We start from the raw sequence: 22,522 nt of genomic DNA, 5'->3' as shown, positions 1-22,522 counted from the left end.
TGTGTTTAAATTTTTATTTACATGCCAGGAGGATCTACTGTAATCTAAGAACGTTCTCCGAAGGAAAAGATGGCTGTTGAAAACCAGACCAGGAAAGATTAAAAATGATCGGTTTATGATCAGAATAAGTACATCGAAACTATATAGCCTGTTTCCAGTCATTCGACAGGGTCAGGAATGGAATGAATAAAGCCCCATCTAGCAGCGACAATAGGAATTGTGCCGGCTGCCGAAGCACACCTCTGGGGCAATGATCGTTGAATGACAAATGAAATGAAATATTGGACAGTGTTGCTGGAATGAATGATGAGAGAGAAAATCGAAGTATCCGGAGAAAAACCTGTCCCGCCTCCGTTTTGTCCAGCACGAATGTCACATGGAGTGACCGCGATTTGAACCACGGAACCCAGCTGCGAGAGGCCGGCGCGCTGCCGCCTGAGCAACGGAGGCTCCTTAAGTACATTACGAACAGTAAAATCAATTGATCCCACCTCCTTTTACACCCCACCGCCGTTAAGTTTATTTACACCCCCCCCCCAAAAAAAAATAGAAGACGTGTTTCTTTATGTTTAAAAGATATTCCAAACACCAATGTTCACATCTGTTACATTCAGTTTTGAGATATAAGTATCCCCATAAAAATAATTCACTTTATTTTCACTTCCTTTCACAGTCCCCTCCCCCCCACCCCGTAAGTGAATTTTCCGGCAAAATATACTTGTTTCCTTAATAGTAAAGGATCTTCTAAATAGTAATTATCACGACTCTAACTTCTTCAGTTTTTGATTTATGTGTCTTCATGAAAGGAATTCAACTCCTTTTCACTCCCGCCCCCCAAACGCGTTTTTCTTTGTTTAAGGAGATTCAAATACCAGTTTTCACGTCCGTAACAACTTTAGTTTCTATTAGATGTATGTATTCTCATACAATTAATTCAATTAATTTTTCAATTCTTTCACCCACCCCACCCCCCCCCCCCCTTCATTGGATTTTCCGAGAATACGTGTTTCTTTACTTTTAAAGCAGATTCCAAACCAGATTTCACGTCTGTAATATCTTCATTTTTGAGATATCAGTAGCCTAATTAAAAGAATTCAACACCATTTTCAGTCACTTTTACCCCCCCCCCCCCCCTTTCCACCCAAGTGGTATTTCCGAAAGCTGAAAATACACGTTTCTTTATTTTTAATAGAGATAAAAATACCATTTTTCACTTCTGTAACATGTTAAGTTTTTGAGATATACTGTAGAAATTCGCTTTTTAAAATGTCACCCCTTTTTATTTCCCCTTACGTGGAGTTTCCGAAAACAAATCACCTATCTTTCTTTACATTTACAGGAGATTCCAAATACCCACTTTTTACGTCTATAACATTTTACGTTTCTCAGATATTCTGTAGATATAGTCTTTCAAAAAATTCACCCCAGTTTGTCACTCCTGTTTAACCCCCATTAATTGGATTTTCCAAAAACAAAAAAATACATGTTTCCTTATTTTTAAAGGAGCTCCCATATACAAATTTTCAGTTCCGTAATATTTTCAGTTTCTGAGATATATGTATCCTCATTAAAGGCATTCATCCCATTATTCACCCATTTACACCCCTCCTATTGGGATTTAAAGAAAGCAAAAAATACGTGTTCTTGTATTTTTAAAGAAGATTCTAAATACCATTTTTTTACATCTGTAAACTTTTAAAGTTTTAAGATGTAGACACACTCATTTTAAAAATTCACCCCGCTTTTCACCCTCCCTTATTTGGATTTTCCAAAATCAAAAAAATACCTGTTTCTTTATTTTTAAAGTAAATCCCAAATACCAATTTTCAGGTCTTTAATATCTTCAGGTTCTGAAATATAAGTAGCCTCATTAAAGGCATTCAACCGCTTTTTCACCCTTTTCCAGCCTTCCAATTGGGATTTTCCGAAAACAAAAAAATACGTGTTTCTTTATTTTTAAAGGAGATTCTAAATGCCAATTTTTACATCTTTAAACTTTAAAAGTTTTGAGATATAGATAGACTCATTTTAAAAATTCACCCCCTTTTCACACCCCCCATTAATTGGATTTTCCAAAAACAAAAAATATATATTTCTTTATTTTTAAAGGAGATCCTAAACACCAATTTTCAGGTCTGTAATATCTTCAGTTTCTGAGATATAAGTATCCTCATGAAAGTCATTCAACCACGTTTTCACCCCTTTTCACCCCTCCTATCGGGATTTTCCGAAAACAAAAAAATACGTGTTACTTTGTTTTTAATGAAGATTCTAAGTACCAATTTTTACATCTGTAAACTTTAAGAGTTTTGAGATATAGATGCACCCATTTTAAAAATTCACCCCCTTTTCACCCTCCCATTAATTGGATTTCTCCCAAACAAAAAAATACGTGTTTCTTTATTTTTAAAAGAGATCAAAAGTACCAATTTTCATGTCTGTAATATCTTCAGTTTCTGAGATATAAGTACCGGTATCCCGATTAAAGGCATTCAACCCCTTTTTCACCCTTTTGTGCCCCTCCTATTGGGATTGTCTCAAAACAAAAAAATACGTGTTTCCTTATTTTTAAAGAAGATTCTAAATACCAATTTTCACATCTGTAAACTTTTAAAGTTTTGAGATATAGACACACTCATTTTAAAATTTCACCCCCCTTTTCACCCCCTTAGCGACGGAATATCCAAAAATCCTCTCTTAGCGAGCACCTACATCTTAATATGAATATATCTCCAAAATTTCATTTCTTTATGTCCAGTGGTTTTGGCTCGGCGATGATGAATCAGTCAGTCAGTCAGTCAGTCAGTCAGGACAAGCTACTTTATATATATAGATGATATGAGTAAAAAAGTGGAATCAGAGGTAAGGCCTGTTGCAGATAATGTTATTCTGTATAGAGTAATAAATAAGTTACAAGATTGTGAGCAACTGCAAAATGACCTCGATAATGTTGTGAGATGGACAGAAAGCGATGGTATGTTGATAAACAGGGTTAAAAGTCAGGTTGTGAGTTTCACAAATAAGAAAAGTCCTCTCAGTGTTAATTACTGTGTTGATGGGGTGAAAGTTCCCTTTGGGGATCATTGTAAGTATCTAGGTGTCAATATAAGGAAAGATCTTCATTGGGGTAACCACATAAATGGGATTGTAAATAAAGGGTACTGATCTCTGCACATGGTTATGAGGGTGTTTAGGGGTTGTAGTAAGGATGTAAAGGAGAGGGCTTATAAGTCTCTGGTAAGACCCCAACTAGAGTATGGTTCCAGTGTATGGGACCCTCACCAGGATTACCTAATTCAAGAACTGGAAAAAATCCAAAGAAAAGCAGCTCGATTTGTTCTGGGTGATTTCCGAAAAAAGAGTAGCGTTACAAAAATGTTGCAAAGTTTGGGCTGGGAAGAATTGGGAGAAAGAAGTCGAGCTGCTTGACTAAGTGGTATGTTCTGAGCTGTTAGCAGAGAGATGGCGTGGAATGACATTAGTAGACGAATAAGTTTGAGTGGCATCTTTAGAAGTAGGAAAGATCACAATATGAAGATAAAGTTGGAATTCAAGAGGACAAATTGGGGCAAATATTCATTTATAGGAAGGGGAGTTAGGGACTGGAATAACTTACCAAGGGAGATGTTCTAGAAATTTCCAATTTCTTTGAAATCATTTAAGAAAAGGCTAGGAAAACTACAGATAGGGAATCTGCCAACTGGGCGACTGCCCTAAATGCAGATCAGCATTGATTTATTGATTGAATGGTCTGATGTGGCTGTATTAAAAAAGAGGACAGCAAGTATTTTATTGTCTCTGAAAGGCTTGTGATTTATCTGCTGCTCACATATTTCTGTCATGCCTCTATGATATAAAAGTCTTCCTATTTGGTGATATCCGGTAACATATCTTGCTAGCACTTTGTCTTTATCTGTTTGTGTGCAGCACAGGTATAATTATGTACACCGATCATGTCCCAAGCGCTCTGGGCAGCAGCAATATATCTATATGAACACCTGTTGCTTTTGTTCTATTATCAAATTAATTAAGATGATGATGACTCTCATGAGAAACTTTGTAAGCTACCCTTCAGAGAGTTATGAAAATTATAGCAGAAAGTACTTAACTCTTTCGCTGCACTATTTTTAAACAGAACACTTACAGAAAAATGTAACTTTTTTTCGTATTTTCCAAATGAATTGAAACTTTTTTTTCTTTAAAGGTAGTGACATTCAACACCATTGCACCATGTTTAACTCATCATTGGCAAACTAACAGTGACATTTGACCTTGAAACACACATTACTGTGATACATCTTGAAACATGGAACTGGTCACATTGCAGGCTGTCCTGGGCAATTCTTACACAAAAAAACAAGATGTCCGAGTTAGAGGTATAATTCAATAACTTGAGAAATGATGGAGATGTTTATTGGCAGTTTGTTTCTACAACTAGGGTAACTCAAAATGTTTTCTGTGTTCAATTGCAGTGGCGGTGATAAAACATGCGCATGCACGTAACTGCATTGTTCATGAGAAGCGTGCCAGTAACCATTTGGACTCCACAGCAGAAGGTGTTCTGTGTGCTTTCGCTCGTGGAGATAAAATCTCTTACACTAGTACAACGTAGATTTCAGCATGAGTATGGACTGTTACCAACTGATGATGCTCCCACTTACATAACAATCATGAAATGGGACAGGCGCCTTCGAGAATCTGGGACCTTGCTGTCAATGTCGGGCCGCCGCGCCAAGCACGCAGTTTCAGAGACTACTGTTGATTTAATACATGAGTCCTTCAAGCGGAGCACTCGTAAGTCAATTCGACAAGCAAGTAGGTTACCTCGTTCAACAGTACACGATGTCCTCCACAAAAGGTTGCACCTACGGGTGTACAAACTGCAGCTTCATCAGAAAGTCAAACCTCAGGACAGGCCGCTACAGAAGGCATTTACGGAGACAACTCTGGCAAAAATTGATGAAAACGAGGCATTCCTCAATTCAGTCTGTTTCTTGGATGTGGCTACATTCAATATTTCCGGCATGGTAAACAAGCACAATTGCCGTATATGGAGATCTGAACTCGCCCACGTAGTGATAGAGTTGGAATGGGACTCTCCAAAAGTGAATGAGTGGTGTGGATTGTTGAAGGACTGGGTTATTGGCCCGTTCTTCTTCGCGGAGCCTACAGTTAATGGAACACGTTACCTAGACATGTTGGAGCAGTATGTTGTGCCACAACTTCCTCATGATATGGTCTTTCAGCAAGATGGTGCACCATGCCATTATGCGTAAGTTGTGAGGGATTTCTTGAATTGTGAGTTCCCAGATCGCTGGACTGGGAGAGGTAGTCCATCAATTGCTTGGCCCCCTAGAAGACCCATCATTACGCCACTTGATTTTTTTCCTGTGAGAGTTTGTCAAGAATCAAGTGTACCATGTACCAGACACCAGTTTGTGATCTACCAGATCTGCGTCATCCCATTCGTGCAGCTATCGCAAATGTTATGCCTACAATGCTGCAGAACACTTGAAGAGAAGTGGAATACCGATTAGATGTCTGTCGCACCACTAATGGTGCACATATCGAGATTTATTAGGTATGTAAACAAACATTTTGAGTTACCCCACTTGTAGAAACAAACCGCAAGTAAATATCTCCACTACTTCTCAAGTTATTAAGTTTTATATTATTATACCTTTAACCCAGACACCTTGTATGGTCTGTTTTCTCTTTCACAGTCCCTTTCCTTTTTTTTTGAACATTTTGCTGGTAAAGTGGAACAAACAACACAATTAGGTTTGTGACTTTTGTCCTGCTGCTCCCCGAGAGAGTGCCTCTCCGTCAGGCATGCTTGAAGTATGTAATCAGTAGGTCTTCCTCGTTTCGCCAGCAGACTGCGCTGATAGTCTCGTAGAAGTCCCATTATGACAGAATTTCTGAAGTCAGGAGCACTAATTGCCCTATCATATAATTTCGTTTTTATAATTCTTATGTCATCACTAATATCCCGCCAGTCCAACACAAAATGAAGATCTTCCGTGTTGGCTCTTTCTTCTGAACAATCACCATGCACATCATCACTTGTTTCATTGTCCGAATTTACTGAACAGTCTGAACAGTGGCGGTTTCTGGTATAGCGCAATGGAGCAATGAACCTCCAGTTTATATCAAATTTTATTCAACTACTTAATATTCATAACTCCCTTTCAATCTCGAAGCTCTTGCTTAGCCCATTTATCCGTAATATACTCGTATTGGCTTTCATTTCATGTGAACTGCGCACGTTCCGTGGCTGGATACTTGTCTGGAATGAACCCCCTTCGAAGGCGCTCTCTCCGTCCGTACCTGGGCGAAGGGAGTGGCGAGGTGCGGGGGGACATCGGCCAGCACGTAGACAAGACCAGGATATTGCAGAAACAGATATCCTTGGTTTACGCATGCGCAATATGCCACTCTCTCTAGTCGTGTTGTCGGTGGTGTTCGGGCAAGGTAGACTGACCTTGTGTTGGGGTATGTGCCTGCCATCTGTTGCCCTTACAGGAATTCAACTACGTAACAGAAAATAGTGCACATAATTAGCGCTAGTGTTGAAGAGCATCATTACTGCCAGCAGTCACATTAAACTACCAAATTCCAATTGATGTATTTTCCAAATTTTGCCTTCTTTGGAATAAATACTTTTTGGAGAGAAAATTAACTTAAAAATCACCGAGGCAAAGAGTAGCGGGAATGTAATACCAAAGAAAACGCTAACTGCCTAGCCACAGGAGTTCTTAAAATTAAGTTACTAACATTGCGAACATGCATCCATAAAGTTTACTCTGTTTTTTCAAGTGTGATGCTAGTGTTTACAACAGTTTGCAATAGTTATCATAATTCATAATATTATTGTACGCTGTGCAAGCGTGTGAGTGTTTTTCTGCATTGTTGTGCCGTTCAGAAACATAATTTTTAGGACATAAAGAAGTAACAATATTTTCTTTGTGTGTGTATGCACTGTAGTTGCGTCCATAATTTATGTTCCCGGGAAAGGTAAGGAGCTATATAATAAGTTTGAAGAGTGATATGACACTTAAGAAGACAACCTTTCTCTCTCTCTCTCTCTCTCTCTCTCTCTCTCTCTCTTGAGCGTAAACTTAAGATTAAGGATGCCGGACGCCCAATGCCTGATCTTGATATAACGAGGTATCCTAAAAGTAAAAGTAATGAAATCATGCGTAAATTCAGATTGGATTTATACCGTATAAAATAATCGAGTGGATCTGTGGGTGCGAAATTACTAACATGTTGATTTGTTTTCCTTTTTTATGATTCACGAGTGATGAAAGCAAAGAGACTTGGACCAAAGTCGGAGTGGTAGATATAGGATATCTGCCCAAAAAATAATAATAAAGAAACACAGAAGTTCTAAATCTCATATGCTTGTCCAGTTACAATTCGATCTCCTGGGAAGACACGATAACCGTCAGTAATTTGACTGTGCTTACAGGCAGTCTGTGGAAAGAGACAACGACCAAGTACGGAAAATTCGTTATGTGCTGTGTAAAGTATGTGGCGCCTTTGAGATGGCATTGCGCGGGCATGACGAAACAAGTGAATCATCGAATCCTGGCATATTTCGAGGCTTCGTCAATTTTAATTCTGAAATTGACGTTGCATTAAGAGACCATCTGTTCAAAGCTACTGTTTTCAAAGGCACCTCGAAAGACATTCAGAATGATTTGCTTTCGTGCAGGTATGAAATCTGTTGTGAGGAAAAAAAATCCCCACAGCGCACTTCATTTCGGTAATCGCAGATGAGACCACCGATATATCAACTACCGCACAATTTGTTATCATTCTTCCCAACGGTAAGCCAGTTGAAAGATTCTGGGGTTTCCTCTACCCTCTAGTCATGATGCTAAGACAATAGCAGAGTGTTTAAAATTTTCTTTGAGCGAAGTAGTGGATAATAGGGATAAGTTGATTTCACAAGGTTACGATGGAGCAAATGTAATGAGTGGTCACCAATCAGGGTGCAAGTTCTCATCAGGGAAGATTTTAGGCATGCACATTACGTGCACCGTTATGCCCATTCTCTGAACTTAGTCATGGCACGGGTGACAGGGGGGGGAGAGGAGATATTGAGGGGGGGGGGGATATTTGTTTCTGTTGAACCCCCAGTGACGAAAGTCACGCGCCGCCACTGTCTGAATTAGAATTGGCCACTAGAAAATTGAAGATTTCTTGGCTGTCATTACTAATGTTGTTCAGCGCGCTCATAGCTGCTGAGTGAAGCTTGCTATCGGCCAGATAGCTGGCAGGAATGTTGGTGGGCAGGCGGGTGAAAGATAGCAAATAAACATAGGTGCAATATTGGCGGCAACATTTTCAAACAATGCTTAGTACATAGTCAATACATTACTACAGAAGTTTATTTTATTAAATGTGCCTTTATTAAAGAAGCATGCGGAAGCTATAGCAGGAAGGTACTAAGTCAACGAAAGTCGATTACTGCAGCGAATGCTATAGGGAATTAAGTCAACAAAAGTCGACTTCCGCAGCCATAGAGTTAAGTATAGTTTAAAGAAGTTTGTAATTAGCCCAGCCATTCTTACAGCACAGCATCTTACAACACTTGATATCTTAAACTGCCATTTCCAGGAATTCATCAACCTGACAGAGTCATTAATATACCTAACTAGAGTGTATGAAGATGTGGAAATTGTCCTTCTCATTTTGTGTTTTCATGTTTGTCCTCGTCTTATTTTTCTATTGCTTCCTCTTCTACACTGACCTGCCATTGTGTACATCCTATTAATCTGTCCTTTTCATGTTCGTATCATTATACAACTTAGCTAGAGACCCTTATTCTATTTGCAAAATTTCAGACATTTTACAAGAGATTCTCCAAATTTATGTTGAAGATTAGTTTATATTTGCGTGTCTAGGGAAGGCAATTTGATTGAATACCGGTACTGAGGAAAATGTAATATCAGTTTTGAGTCCAAGGTAAGCTCTCATAGACCTTAAATTTATCTACACCAGGCAAGTTGGCTTTGCGGTTAGGAGCGCACAGCTGTGAACTGGCAACCGGGAGGTAGTGGGTTCAAACCCCATTGTCGACAGCCCTTAAGATGGTTTTCCGTAGTTTCCCATTTTCATACCAGACAAATGCTGGGTCAGTACCTTAATTAAGCCCACGGCCGCTTTCTTCCCATTCCTAGGCCTTTCCTGTCCCATCGTCGCTATAAGACCTATTTGTGTCGGTGCAACGTAAAGCAACTAAACTTAGCAAAAAAAAAAAAAATTATTTACACTGAACATCAGGTTTCAGAGATGGTTAATGATAAAATATTTCAAGATTAAGGGTAACTACACTTATACTTGACTGTTACCTGTGTTCTCTGCTCTTTTTTATGATAGACTAATGAAAAAATGACTTACATGTTGGGAATCATTGAGATGGATGTTATGTCAGTATTTTGATTTAAATACTGTTACGTTTGATTTTCTCCAGTAAACATTTAGTAAATGCATTTCCAAGTTTGGGAAGAATAACACCCAATGAAACATTTCCAAAAATAAGAAGAATAATTACAAAAAATTAAGGTACATTTCAGTTAATTTCTGTACATACATTTTTACTACAGTTAATAAATGAGTGGAATTTAATGATCCATTATTGGTCTTTCATCTTTCCTCTCCCTGTAAATGTGATGCAGGGCATTTTAGATACTGGTACTTCCCTGCACAAGTAATATCATGAAAAAATGACTTTTATTTAATTTTTAGAAAGAATGAAGGGATATGAAGTATAGTATATGTATGGTTCCAGTGTATGGGACCTTCACCAGGATTACTTGATTTCAGAACTGAAAAAAATACAAAGGAAAGTAGCACTATTTGTTCTGGGTGATTTCCAACAAAAGAGGGGTGATATCCAACAAAAGAAAAGACTTAGCAACAAGGAGACAAGCTGCTCAACTAAGCTGTCAGTGGAGAGATGGCATGGAACAATATTTGTAGATGAATAAGGTGCAATGGCATTTTTAGAAGTAGGAAAGATCACAATGTAAAGATAAAGTTGGAATTCAAGAAGACAAATTGGGGGCAAATGTTTGTTTATAAGAAAAGGAATTAGGGATTGGAATAATTTACCAAATTTCCAATTTCTTTGAAATCATATAAAAAAATGGCTGAGTAAACAACCAATAGGGAATCTGCCTTCTGAGCAAGAGCCCTAAATGCAGACTAGTCATGACTGATGATGATGATGATGATGATGATGATGATGATGATGAAAGTTAATATCATAGTAGCAATTTTTCATTTCAGCATGATGAAAGTATCTTAACTCTTTACCAATCTTTCCCAACATAAACAGCTAATCAATATTGATACCTTATCTGTCTCAATCTCTGCAACAACCTCATCTTCTGTCACATGATCACCAACAGCTGAAACAAAGAAGAAATAAATCTGAAAGTAATTGAAGTTGCTTTTCTCAGACTTATAAATTTATAATGCACTTATCATAAGTTTTTCAGATGACAGTTTCAGAGAACATCTGGGTAATTCATGAAAATCATTTTCAAAATTTATTTCAGCATTCTATATGTTGGCCTTATTGATTAGACTTCGAGTACATGTGAATGTGTAAATGTAAGTTGAATTTCAAGCACCTCAGGAATATCTCAAATGAGAACTATATAATATTGTCCCCTTCAAATTTGGCTATCATTGGATTATTTATGACAGGTCGACATTAAAAGTTTTATTGTTCACCGGGAGTTGTATTGGGGGATTCGTAATCATTTGGAAAGCTGTGTGTGCGCACCAAACTGGTTTTTCAGAGGGACAAAGTATTGATCCGTCTTCGATTGAGTGCAGGGTAAATCACGTGACAAGCCAGTGTCCCCAGGTGAGGCATGCACATGTTGACCTGTGCTGCAAGGAGGCAAGCTTCTAGAAACAGTCACGACCAATTACAAGAGACCCGTGAACCAATGATCGTCTCTAATAAAAGCACACCCCCCGAGCGAAAACTATAAAACGTCATGTTCACAGTAAATCACTCTTTTCTCTGATCAACTCTGGTCTATGCTACTCTGGTCTATGCTACTCTGTGACTCTGCTGGTGATGATATTCATTGGAACCACGTGGGAAAAATTCAGCCATGCAGGCAGACATCCGCTCTGCTAATTTAGTGCAGTTTTACTATAAAATCTTATGGAGTGAACTTCAACATTAGTGATCCAAGTTAAGTTTATTTCTCCACGAGAATATTAAATATTCCTGCGTGTGTGTCCACATTCCAATATCTGTTGCATTAGTTACAGCTTACATTACTGGCACATGGCGAAACTCATCCCAGCAAATTGCCGTGTACTTCAAGATGGATTCTTCCTCTACAATAAGCAACATAATTTCATCGTGGGATGTCTGCTGCCATGTCACCATGACCTGCTAAGTATGTAAGGCATTTCTGGCTGGAGCAAGTGACTGACGGGAAAATGCCAGAATGACGAACCTCAACCTGGAATCGAATTTCAGCTAAACTTGAGTACCATTTTAACTCATCTTTGTAAAACTAGATGATCTTTCTTCCCTAAATCGTAGCTCTATTAGTTTTGTAGTAGATTGTGTTACTTTCATTTTCATTTCTTGAGGTGTCATGATGGTTGAGTTACGTGTGTGTGACTGAAATTTGAAATCTATTAGATTAACTCTTGTAGTCTATCTTTGAATGAGTTCTCATACGTAGGATTTAGAATATTTAAAAATCACTGACCATGCGATAAACTTCATTTGTTTACGTGTGATATTGGAAATAATCTTGATTGGAGTTACATGTAAATTTTGTGAGATAGGGTCGAATTTAGTGTCATTTTAAATTCACTTGCATTCTTTAGGATCGAGTCATCTAATTTCACGACATTTCAGGAGGACTGATAGATCTAATAATCACTAAAAATAATAACAAATTTTAAATAGAAGATCGGGTTAAGAATGAAATTAAATGGTCATGGGCTATAAATTGTCTTAGATTCCTTATATGTGATATTTAATGTGCTCAGTTCATGATGCGCCTGGAATATTGGCATCGTGAGGGATGTTAATTGAATAAGTTATTATTGAATGATTTGTTGCTTGTGTCTTCGGGAGCACAGTGTGATTTATAATAAAGTGGGGCACACATTGAATACATTTCATGAATAGGGAGTAATAATAATGTGATTAAGGCTCACAAACGCTATATTTGTGACTTGTAACCCATGTGATGGTGATGATTATGGAATTCTATTACAATCTTCAAGTTAATTTCAGAAATTTAGATGGATCTCCGTTGCTGTTTAATGAGTATTTCATTTCATTTCATTTCATTTCATTTCATTTCAAGTGATACCACTAGTTCGATCACTAGCCACTAAACCGGGCGAGTTGGCCGTGCGCGTAGAGGCGCGCGGCTGTGAGCTTGCATCCGGGAGATAGTAGGTTCGAATCCCACTATCGGCAGCCCTGAAGATGGTTTTCCGTGGTTTCCCATTTTCACACCAGGCAAATGCTGGGGCTGTACCTTAATTAAGGCCACGGCCGCTTCCTTCCAACTCCTAGGCCTTTCCTATCCCATCGTCGCCATAAGACCTACCTGTGTCGGTGCGACGTAAAGCCCCTAGCAAAAAAAAAAAACTAGCCACTAATTGGATTGAGAATATTACCATGAGTTCATCCTCCGGATATTATTGATGCGACCATGCTAAAAATAATTAATTAATTCATAATGGCAGGATTCGTTGTAAATTTTGTGTATATAAAAATGCGTGTAACCTTGTGTGAATGTGGCATGTGTGTGTGTGTGTTGTAATTAGGAATATTTGCATGTTTTCAATTATTCAGTGTATTTTAATCTGGTCGTGCATTCATCGCAATGGCACGGATTATTTTCAACGTTGTTTCGCCACCATGATGACTTGTTTAGCATATTTTAAGGAACAATTTGCTGCGAATAATGTCAAGTAAGACCAGGCTAGGATTTAATTTGCACTTACCAAAGATTTAGACGAAAGATCGTCGAGTTCATTTCCAGCAAAGGCAAACAATTTATAAATTAATCCTTAACTAATTCACACGTGGCTATGAGAAAATTTTCAGTGTATTTATATTAAATTTCCAAAATATTTTCAAAGCAATTTGAAACTTCAAATGCCATGCAAATATAAATTTAATGTCCATAAACGGCATACTTAGCTTGAATTTAAGAGATAACAAGTTAATGATGATAATAATTAATTGGTTAATTAATTAATTGGAAAAATATGTGTCATAATTTCAGTGAGAATTATTTAGTGAGATACACTAATTTGTAAACAAGATCATGTGATGATAAAAGTAAATGCTACACAGATAAGGTTGGAAATTAATAATGATAATTAATTATAATCTTGGATTAAATTCAGATTTTCCATCGAATCTCTACTGGTGTTATTACTGTACGTTACCTACCTTAGTTAATGAAATTCATCAGTATTTAACATTGACCACGTGCTGAGATCGCAATAAATTAAGGGAACATTAAATTAATTTTATTATGGAATAATAAGCAAGATAGCTGCCTACTAATTTTGTGCAAATCCTTTTTGAAGTCTCAGGATACTTTCATTTAAAGCAATTAATTTTTGAAGGCAATGAAGGCCTAATCTTTTGTTAATTTTTATTCCAGAAAATATTACCGTAAAGCTGGTGGACGAGGATTATGTTTGATTGGTTGTTAATTGCTACAGGAAGACCAGACATTATGAAAGATCATTGTATTAAATCCCAGCAAGAATATTTTGTGTTCATTGATGCTTATGTCAATAAATGTAAGTGTGTTGTTTTTAAATTTTTTTTGGCTTGGTCGTCACCCCTTTTCCCCTTAAATGCCTCTAAAAACAGAAAGCCAGGAACGAACGGTCCACCCCGGGATCTCTCGCTCACTGGCTCGGCTTAGCTCGGCAATAATGGGGGCAATATGAAGAAATATTAAGAATATAATTTTCTCATGCCTGGATATTTAGAGCATCCTCCAGGACAATTTCAGACTCATCATCATTGTCATATCCCTTTACCCAGCTCCAGCCAGGTTGAGGTTGGGACATTTATGATACCACCCCCCTTCCTCTCTCTTTCGAACATTCTTCCTCTGTAATTATTTTCCCTTCCAGTTTCCTTCTCCTCATACTGGTCTTGGTCAAGTCTATCCGTCTTTTACTTTCACAATTTCCTCGTTCATTGTGCCAAGTGTTCTTTGTGCTTTCTTAGTGACCGTTCCCCGCATGACAAGATCATCACTTGTACTTCCTTAGTTACTTCCCCACACCATCAGTAAATAACATTATCTTCACCTCTCTTTAACCAAATGTCTCCAACGACTCCTTCATAATCTCATCCATTGTCTAAAAATAATAGTGGTGACAGCATGCTTCCCTGTCTTAGCCCAGTAACATCCCTATACCATTCCATACCCCACCCAACATGGGGCTGGACACAGCTATAACATTTGCTATACTTTGTATGTAGAATTTCTATCATCTGTTTGCCAACTCCCTTTCTTATCATTGTTTCCCATACATTTACCAATTTCAAACAAAAATAATTTTAAAACTCTTATGGAATATTGCTATGATTCTGAAGAGTCCACAGGTGGTCAAGAGGATTGATGGTTTAATCCCAACATTTCAAATGCAAACACTGTGGACAAAGTTTCCATTTCCATCGCTGTTCGGTAGTAATTTGAAACTTTGATGATGATGATGTTTGTTGTTTTAAGGGGCCTAACATCAAAGGTCATTTGAAACTTTAACATATTGAGTTGTATTGAACATTTATTTATTTCTTACATTTATCATAAGATTTCTTTCGATATGGATTTGCAGTGATTTTCATTACCTGTAAAGTAATTTGATATTCGGAGAGATTTGCTACCACTCTGAATCGGTGATAGAGTGTCCGTCTCCAGATCTTAAAAACTGCAGGGTCATACAATAGATCAACACAAAAACCATCTGCTCTAGCTCGATCCACCGGTGAGTACATTGAGCTTTTATCACCAGTCTCAATGCAAGCAAGTTCCACTCGCACACCCAACCTGCACGGAACTTAACTGTTGGTCCTGAGTATGATTTAGTCTCACTCGGATATTGGTTTTCATCCAACTTACATAGAAATAACTAGAGAGATATGAGTAGAAAATCTTATCAGTATTGTTAGGGTATAAATAATATTGTTTATAAAGTTTAAATCAAGTAGTGGCAAATGTTTCTTTCACTAAGGGATAAACAGTGTTCCAAACAGGAAACAAGGGATATGACAATATCTTCTTTGGCGATTATGGCACTAATTCTGAGTTAATGAATATGCCAAAGTTGTCTCTTTATTTAAATGTCATCCCTTTTCTTGTGGAGTTTCCAGTTGACACTTATTTAGGTTTATCCTTATTTGTACAGCACAGGTGCAACTGCCTCCAGATTTTCTTTAACTGGCAGCTAATATATAAATTTTGAATCGAAGTGAGGTTTGCTAAGGAAGGGAATGTTCCCACTGATGAAAAATTCCACTCTTCTTAATATACCTGGTAGCTAGCCCAGCTCTTGCGATCTCGTTTTATGCAACCTACCATGTTAACTGCAATTCTGAAAAATGTTAGTCTCTCTCCCTAATCTAGAGTAATATAATGAGATGTGTGGTCACATATTAGAAGACAACATGAATTGTGAGCACCACGATTGTGGGCACCCTGAATGAGCCCATAAAATGAGAAGAGATACGAAGAACATATACATTACAACAGGAGGTGCATTCGCATACCAGGAACAGGTACTGTTTAGGCTGGGAACTATCCACTGCATGCTAAACCTCGCAACAGCTCACTTGGCAGAGGCGCATTCGGAGATATGATAGTGGACAGGGCTCGAGGGTACAGAGGTTTGAATCCAATTCAAGTAATGTTTCTCTTACCACCAATTGTATGGGATTTGGCAAGTTTCCACAGACCGACTCTTTATGTGGCCCTGAAAAGTTCTGTTGATATCATGGCATAACGTCTGGAGTTGTGTTGGATGAGAAAGGGGAGGAGATGGTCTGTAGCTGTGACACAGGCAAACAATATTTAAGGTAGGTACGTCGAACATGTTCCAAGTTTCACAGAACACAAGTAGGGCACAGTGTGCCCTATTGGAATAACAACAATATGCAACGGTAGGTAGGTATGTAGCTCTTGCAAACTCCCTTCCTTTGAGGCAGGTCACAACACAACACAACACAACACAAAGCTTATTTGCACCCTTGTGTTGTATTTCAGCAGTGTGGGTGGATATGTTGCACATCTATGGAGAAGCTAGACAGAATGCATACCAGTCATGACGACTTTACGACGAACTCTGTCTGGATAGATAACTGACAGGCATGACATTTCAGAATGTGGAAAGGCATCTGTGAGCAATTGTGTCCCTGGGAAGAATACGGCCTCTTCAAGATCATCCCATGACATCGATTCACAATGAAGTGTTTGTGTTAAACATTGTTTGGCGTAACCCTCACACTAGCACAGGAGGAGAACATCAGATAGAAATTTGTTATGTGGATATTGCACACTCATCAATTTCACCTGTACCATCTGCACTTACACCAGGATCTCAATGGTCATGATTTTGAAGCCCAGGTGGCATTTTGTCAAAGGAGTCTACAGCATGTGGACATTGATCCTGCCTATTTTCGAGACAACCAAATTTACGTATGAATCCCGGTTCCACAACATTGGAACCATTAATTGCTACAATATGCACTACTGGAGTGTGGATAATCTCCATTGGGTATAACAGGCAGCTTTGCAGGTATAGTGGGGCATGAATATATGGCATGACATCGTGGGTGATCACCTCCCTGGTCCCCATATCATTGAGAGCCATCTGACAGGAGCAAGATACCTGTGGTTTCTCCATGATGAACTTCCACCATTTTTGGAACATATGCCACTCCTTGACCACTACAAGATGTGGTTTCAACATGACAGGGCTCCACAGCACATGGCCGTGGTCATCCAGAACCATCTGCATGTAACCTATCCTGATAAATGGATAGGAATGTGAGGACCTGTCCTCTAGCCTGCCAGATTGTCCAATCTTTTGTGCCTGAATATTGCCTGTTGGGCTATGTAAAACAACTGGTGCACATGAGCCAGCCAATCCTGCTCACCTTAGACAACTCATCATTAAGAAATGCTTGGTTTAATAGAGCGATGTATTGACAGTTATTGATGTAGCAAACTATCGTAGATCAAATTTATTATTTTAACCATTATGGTTTGATTTATCAGTGATTTTCAGTGGTGTATTTTATATCATAGATCAGTTGTACCATATTTATATCACTTCACAGATTGACTGTAAATTATTGAGTATATATTTCAAGTTTTATTGTAATTGTGTTGAGTGAAAAAAGGTGTAGTCAGTAATAGTAGTGGTGTTATTATATTTAACTATACTGCTATACTTACATCAGTCTGTGTGTACAACTCCTGCTGTAACATATATGTTATTCATATCTGTGCTCATTTTATGGGTTATTTGGCGAATCAGTAACCATAATGAATTGATAATGGCACTCACAAATCCTGCTGTCTTCCAGTCTGTAACTGCATATCTCATTATATTAGCCCAGATTAGGGAAAGGGGCCAATGTTTGACAGAATTATAGTAAATGTGACAGGTCACAAGGGTCGGGCAGGCCACCAAGTATGAAGACATCGAAGTGTATACAGCTACAAGAATCATTGTGTGTATAAGACATCAGAATGGACTGGTGCATCAGAGGTCCAAGAGTATTATGCAGGTTTGCCTACTTGGTTGTGTTTTACTGCCAGATGGAGACATCAGGTATGAGCACTGACATACTGTACCCGGCAGAGGTAGATGGATTTTTGAAGGGCAGATAAGTGTCCATTTGGCATTCCATGTCATACAATGATGGCATATAAAGGATCTCTGGTGACTCATTTAGTATTTATTCCACAAAATGTATTGAAAATTCAGCCATAGATCACGCACGAGAGTACTGGTTCCTCTGCCATCTGATACAGTAAAACGTAATGTTGAAAGCAAAACACAGGCAGCCTAAATGACATTAAACTGGAATGTGTGCTGTGTTGTTGTTGTTGTTACTCCAAGAGACTCAAGGCCTTTTTCAAATGCATGTTGTTTGCTACCAATTCCAAAATTCCAGGGTACACTTCCTCATCAGGCATTTTCTCCATGTGACCTTACCATATCATCTTATTTGCTTAGTCCCTGGTATGCTTGTATCAGCTTCTGTCTTGTTCTTTACTTCCTCATTTTGTACTCATCCGTCAATTTTGTAACTTCATTGGCAGTAATCTATTTCCATTATGCTCAATTTCTTAGCATTACTTCCTGTTACTTCCCACACTTCAAAAACATATAGCAAGATACTACTATAATTCTTTTATACAGATGCCTCTTTACATGTTTTGTTATCCTCTTGCATTATATTAATATGGACAGTAGTCTCATCACAGCTTTATGTTCATGAAATTTCATTTATGCTTCCTTCACTTTGTGATACATTAATGCATTAATTTCTCCACATGATTTTACTACCAACGCACTGTCTAATCATTACCATATGAATATGTCCTCCTACAACCAGGTTCGATTCCCAGCTGGGTCATAGATTTTAATGGCATGTTGTTAATTCCTATGTCTCAGTGACTGGGCATTCATGCTTGTCCTAATACACACTCCTTCATTTACACACTACATTGACAACCCCGACAGAGATACATTTGGTTGGTGACAGGAAGGGCATCTGGTCATAAAATGAGTACACATTTGCCTAAGTACAGACCCAACAATAAAAGAGTCTAGGAAAAGAGAAAGAGAGGAAGAAAGAAAGAAAGAAAGAAAGAAAGAAAGGAGAAGGAATGTCAACTTACTTTAGTAGAATATCTGAGTATTTTGGTGTAATTGTAAATGTTTTCAATCAACAAAACTTACTTTCAACTCAGGATCAAAATAGAGTAGCAGAATATTTATGTGAAACTTCAGGCTTCTTACATTGAACTGAATTGCTATCTATATATATAAAATAAGAGTTTTGTCTGTACATTGCTCAGAATTTGAAAAGAATGGTATTTCTGTATCGGTCATGTCCACAGTAACAAGAAAATGCATTTTTTACTTTTCCGTAATTTCTGTCTGTCTGTCTGTCTGTCTGTATGTATGTATGTACACGCATCACGAGAAAACGGCTGAAGAGAATTTAATGAAAATCGGAATGTAAAGTCGGGTGAAGAACGGCTACAATCTAGGCTATAAATTATTTTAATCACGCTGAGTGAAATGGTAGCTTAAGGGAAGGCCTGGAATTTAATTCTCAAATATTTATGTTATTAGTGGTCGTGTCTTAATGAAAATTGCTAAACAAAGATGGGAAATAAGTCGCTACAATATAGGCTATACACGCTGAGAAAAATGGTAGTTTAGGGGAAGGCCTAAAATTTAATTGTCAAATATATTTATTTTATTAGTCGTCGTATCTTCACGAAAATTGGTATGCAAAGTCGGGGAATAGGTCACTATAATCTAGGCTACCAATAATGTTATTCGCACTGAGTGAAATGGTAGTTTAGGGGAAGGCCTGAAATGTAATCTATATATATAAAATAAGAGTTTTGTCTGTACATTGCTCAGAATTTGAAAAGAATGGTATTTCTGTATCGGTCATGTCCACAGTAACAAGAAAATGCATTTTTTACTTTTCCGTAATGTCTGTCTGTCTGTCTGTCTGTCTGTCTGTCTGTCTGTCTGTCTGTCTGTCTGTCTGTCTGTCTGTCTGTCTGTCTGTCTGTACACGCATCACGAGAAAACGGCTGAAGAGAATTTTAATGAAAATCGGAATGTAAAGTCGGGTGAAGAACCGCTACAATCTAGGCTATAAATTATTTTAATCACGCAGAGTGAAATGGTAGCTTAGGGGAAGGCCTGGAATTTAATTCTCAAATATTTATGTTATTAGTGGTCGTGTCTTAATGAAAATTGCTAGACAAAGATGGGAAATAAGTCGCTACAATATAGGCTATACACGCTGAGAAAAATGGTAGTTTAGGGGAAGGCCTAAAACTTAATTGTCAAATATTTATTTTATTAGTGGTCGTATCTTCACGAAAATTGGTATGCAAAGTCGGGGAATAGGTCACTATAATCTAGGCTACCAATAATGTTATTCACACTGAGTGAAATGGTAGTTTAGGGGAAGGCCTGAAATGTAATCTATATATAAAATAAGTGTTTTGCCTGTGCATTGCTCAGAATTTGATATGAATGATATTTCTGTGTCTGTCATGTCCACAGTAACAAGAAAATGCATTTTTTACTTTTCCGTAATTTCTGTGTGTCTGTCTGTCTGCCTGTCTGTCTGTCTGTCTGTCTGTCTGTCTGTCTGTCTGTCTGTCTGTCTGTCTGTCTGTACTCGCATCAATAGAAAACGGATGAAGAGAATTTAATGAAAATCCGTATGTAATGTCGGGTGACCAACCACTGCAATCTAGGCTACAAATTATTTTATACACGTTGAGTGAAATGGTAGTTTAGGGGAAGGCCTGAAATGTAATTCTCAAATAAGTTATTTATGTTATTAGTGGTCGTATCGATAAATACTACATAACTAATATAATTTTAGTTATGTCGTAAGTTAGTAGTAGTTATGTAAGAAGTTATTAAATTTCCGATCACTTATGTCATATACATTGTTACCGCACCGCATATAATCAGAGATATTCATGAATTTGGATTTGTGTTACTAAGTCCATATCAGCGCCGAGTCACGAGAAAATGGGTAAACAGAATTTAGTGAAAATCGGTATGTAAAGTCTGAGAATAAGGAACTGCAGTCTACGATATAAATAATTTTGTAAGACACCCTAATATCACAGAGTCGAAAGAAAACTAATGCGAAGGCCTGCAATATAGAACGCTCATAAACTTTATCAACATTAACATTACATTGACCATTGTTTGTTGTGATGTGCTTTTTGTATTCTGTTTCCTCTCATCCCCGATAGATAGGATTACTGCAGCGTACCGAGGTTTTTTTAAATTTGCTTGACGTCGCACCGACACAGGTAGGTCTTATGGCGACGATGGGGTAGGAAATGAATAGTGGTGTGAAGGAAGCGGCCTTGGCTTTAAGGTACAGCCTGGTGTGACTGGTGTGAAAATGGGAAACCACGGAATACCATATTCAGGGTTGCCGGCAGTGGGGTTCGAATCCACTATCACCCGGATGCAAGCTCACAGCTGCGTGCCCCTAACCATACGGGCAACTCGCCTGGTCGTATCGACTGTAACAGCCTGCCTGTATATTGGCGGGAAGTAGCTGGGGAGTAAGATAACTTTCTTCTTTAGCATGCCATTCCTCTGGTTCATAAATTTTCTGATATATCTGATACGTAACACACTGGTTCATCATAGTATTCGAGCTATTCAATCCCTATGTTGAGGCACTGATTGGAATGAGTAGTGTGCATATTTAACGGAATAATGGCAGAGGAGTGTTCACGGCAGTCTGCGACCTGGTTATTTCAGCTCTGGAACTTTGGACTCTTAGATCGGCACCGTAGTACTGTTCGTTGAAAGTGAGAAAGTGTGCGGTTTTTCATTTGATCGAGTATTTTATATGATAACATTGCTTTCAATCGCTACATTCCTACTGACGTTTTTGTGATGACCTACGATGAATTCAGTTAGGAAAACCACCAAGAAGTCAGTATTTCTGAGAATCCCGTAGCGAAGCACGGGTACATCAGCTAGTCTGATAATAAAACTTATGTTAGAATTTCAAACATTTACTGTATCACACTTATTGTTGTCATGAAATGAATTATTAGAAAGCAAATATGGACTAACACAGCAGAGTCAATGTTAATTAATTAACTAATTGAAGATCTTGATTCTAAGAATTAAACTTATCAATCAATCAATCAATCAATCAATCAATCAATCAATCAATCAATCAATCAATCAATCAATCAATCAATCAATCAATCAATCAATCAATCAATCAATCAATCAATCAATCAATCAATCAATCAATCAATCAATCAATCAATACTGCTCTGCATTTAGGGCAGTCGCCCAGGTGGCAGATTCCCTATCTGTTGTTTTCCTAGCCTTTTCTTAAATGATTTCAATGACATCGGAAATTTATTGAACATCTCCCTTGGTAAATTATTCCAATCCCTAACTCCACTTCCTATAAATGAATATTTGCCCCAATTTGTCCTCTTGTATTCCAACTTTACCTTCATATTGTGATCTTTCCTACTTTTAAAGACGCCACTCAAACTTATTCGTCTACTAATGTCATTCCACGCCATTTGTCCGCTGATAGCTCGGAACATACCACTCAGTCAAGCAGCTCGACTCCTTTCTCCCAGTTCTTCCCAGTCCAAACTTTGCAACATTTTTGTAACACTACTCTTTTGTCGGAAATCACCCAGAA

General features: G+C 38.0%; 1 protein-coding gene across 2 annotated transcripts in view; it reads right to left on the bottom strand.

The window, feature by feature from the left end:
* LOC136862870 (dihydrolipoyllysine-residue succinyltransferase component of 2-oxoglutarate dehydrogenase complex, mitochondrial) overlaps positions 1-22,522 on the bottom strand; it is a 230,837-nt gene that overhangs the window by 104,072 nt on the left and 104,243 nt on the right. For both annotated transcript variants that reach the window (XM_068225803.1, XM_067139138.2), the window contains one exon: positions 10,369-10,424. In XM_068225803.1, coding sequence (XP_068081904.1) covers positions 10,369-10,424 — 56 coding nt within the window. The remainder of the gene's footprint in view (positions 1-10,368; positions 10,425-22,522) is intronic.

This window comes from Anabrus simplex, chromosome 2, assembly GCF_040414725.1.
Source record: "Anabrus simplex isolate iqAnaSimp1 chromosome 2, ASM4041472v1, whole genome shotgun sequence".
Lineage (NCBI taxonomy): Eukaryota > Metazoa > Arthropoda > Insecta > Orthoptera > Tettigoniidae > Anabrus > Anabrus simplex.
Note: the sequence above shows the minus strand (reverse complement) of the source record. Positions and strands in the feature narration are given on the sequence as shown.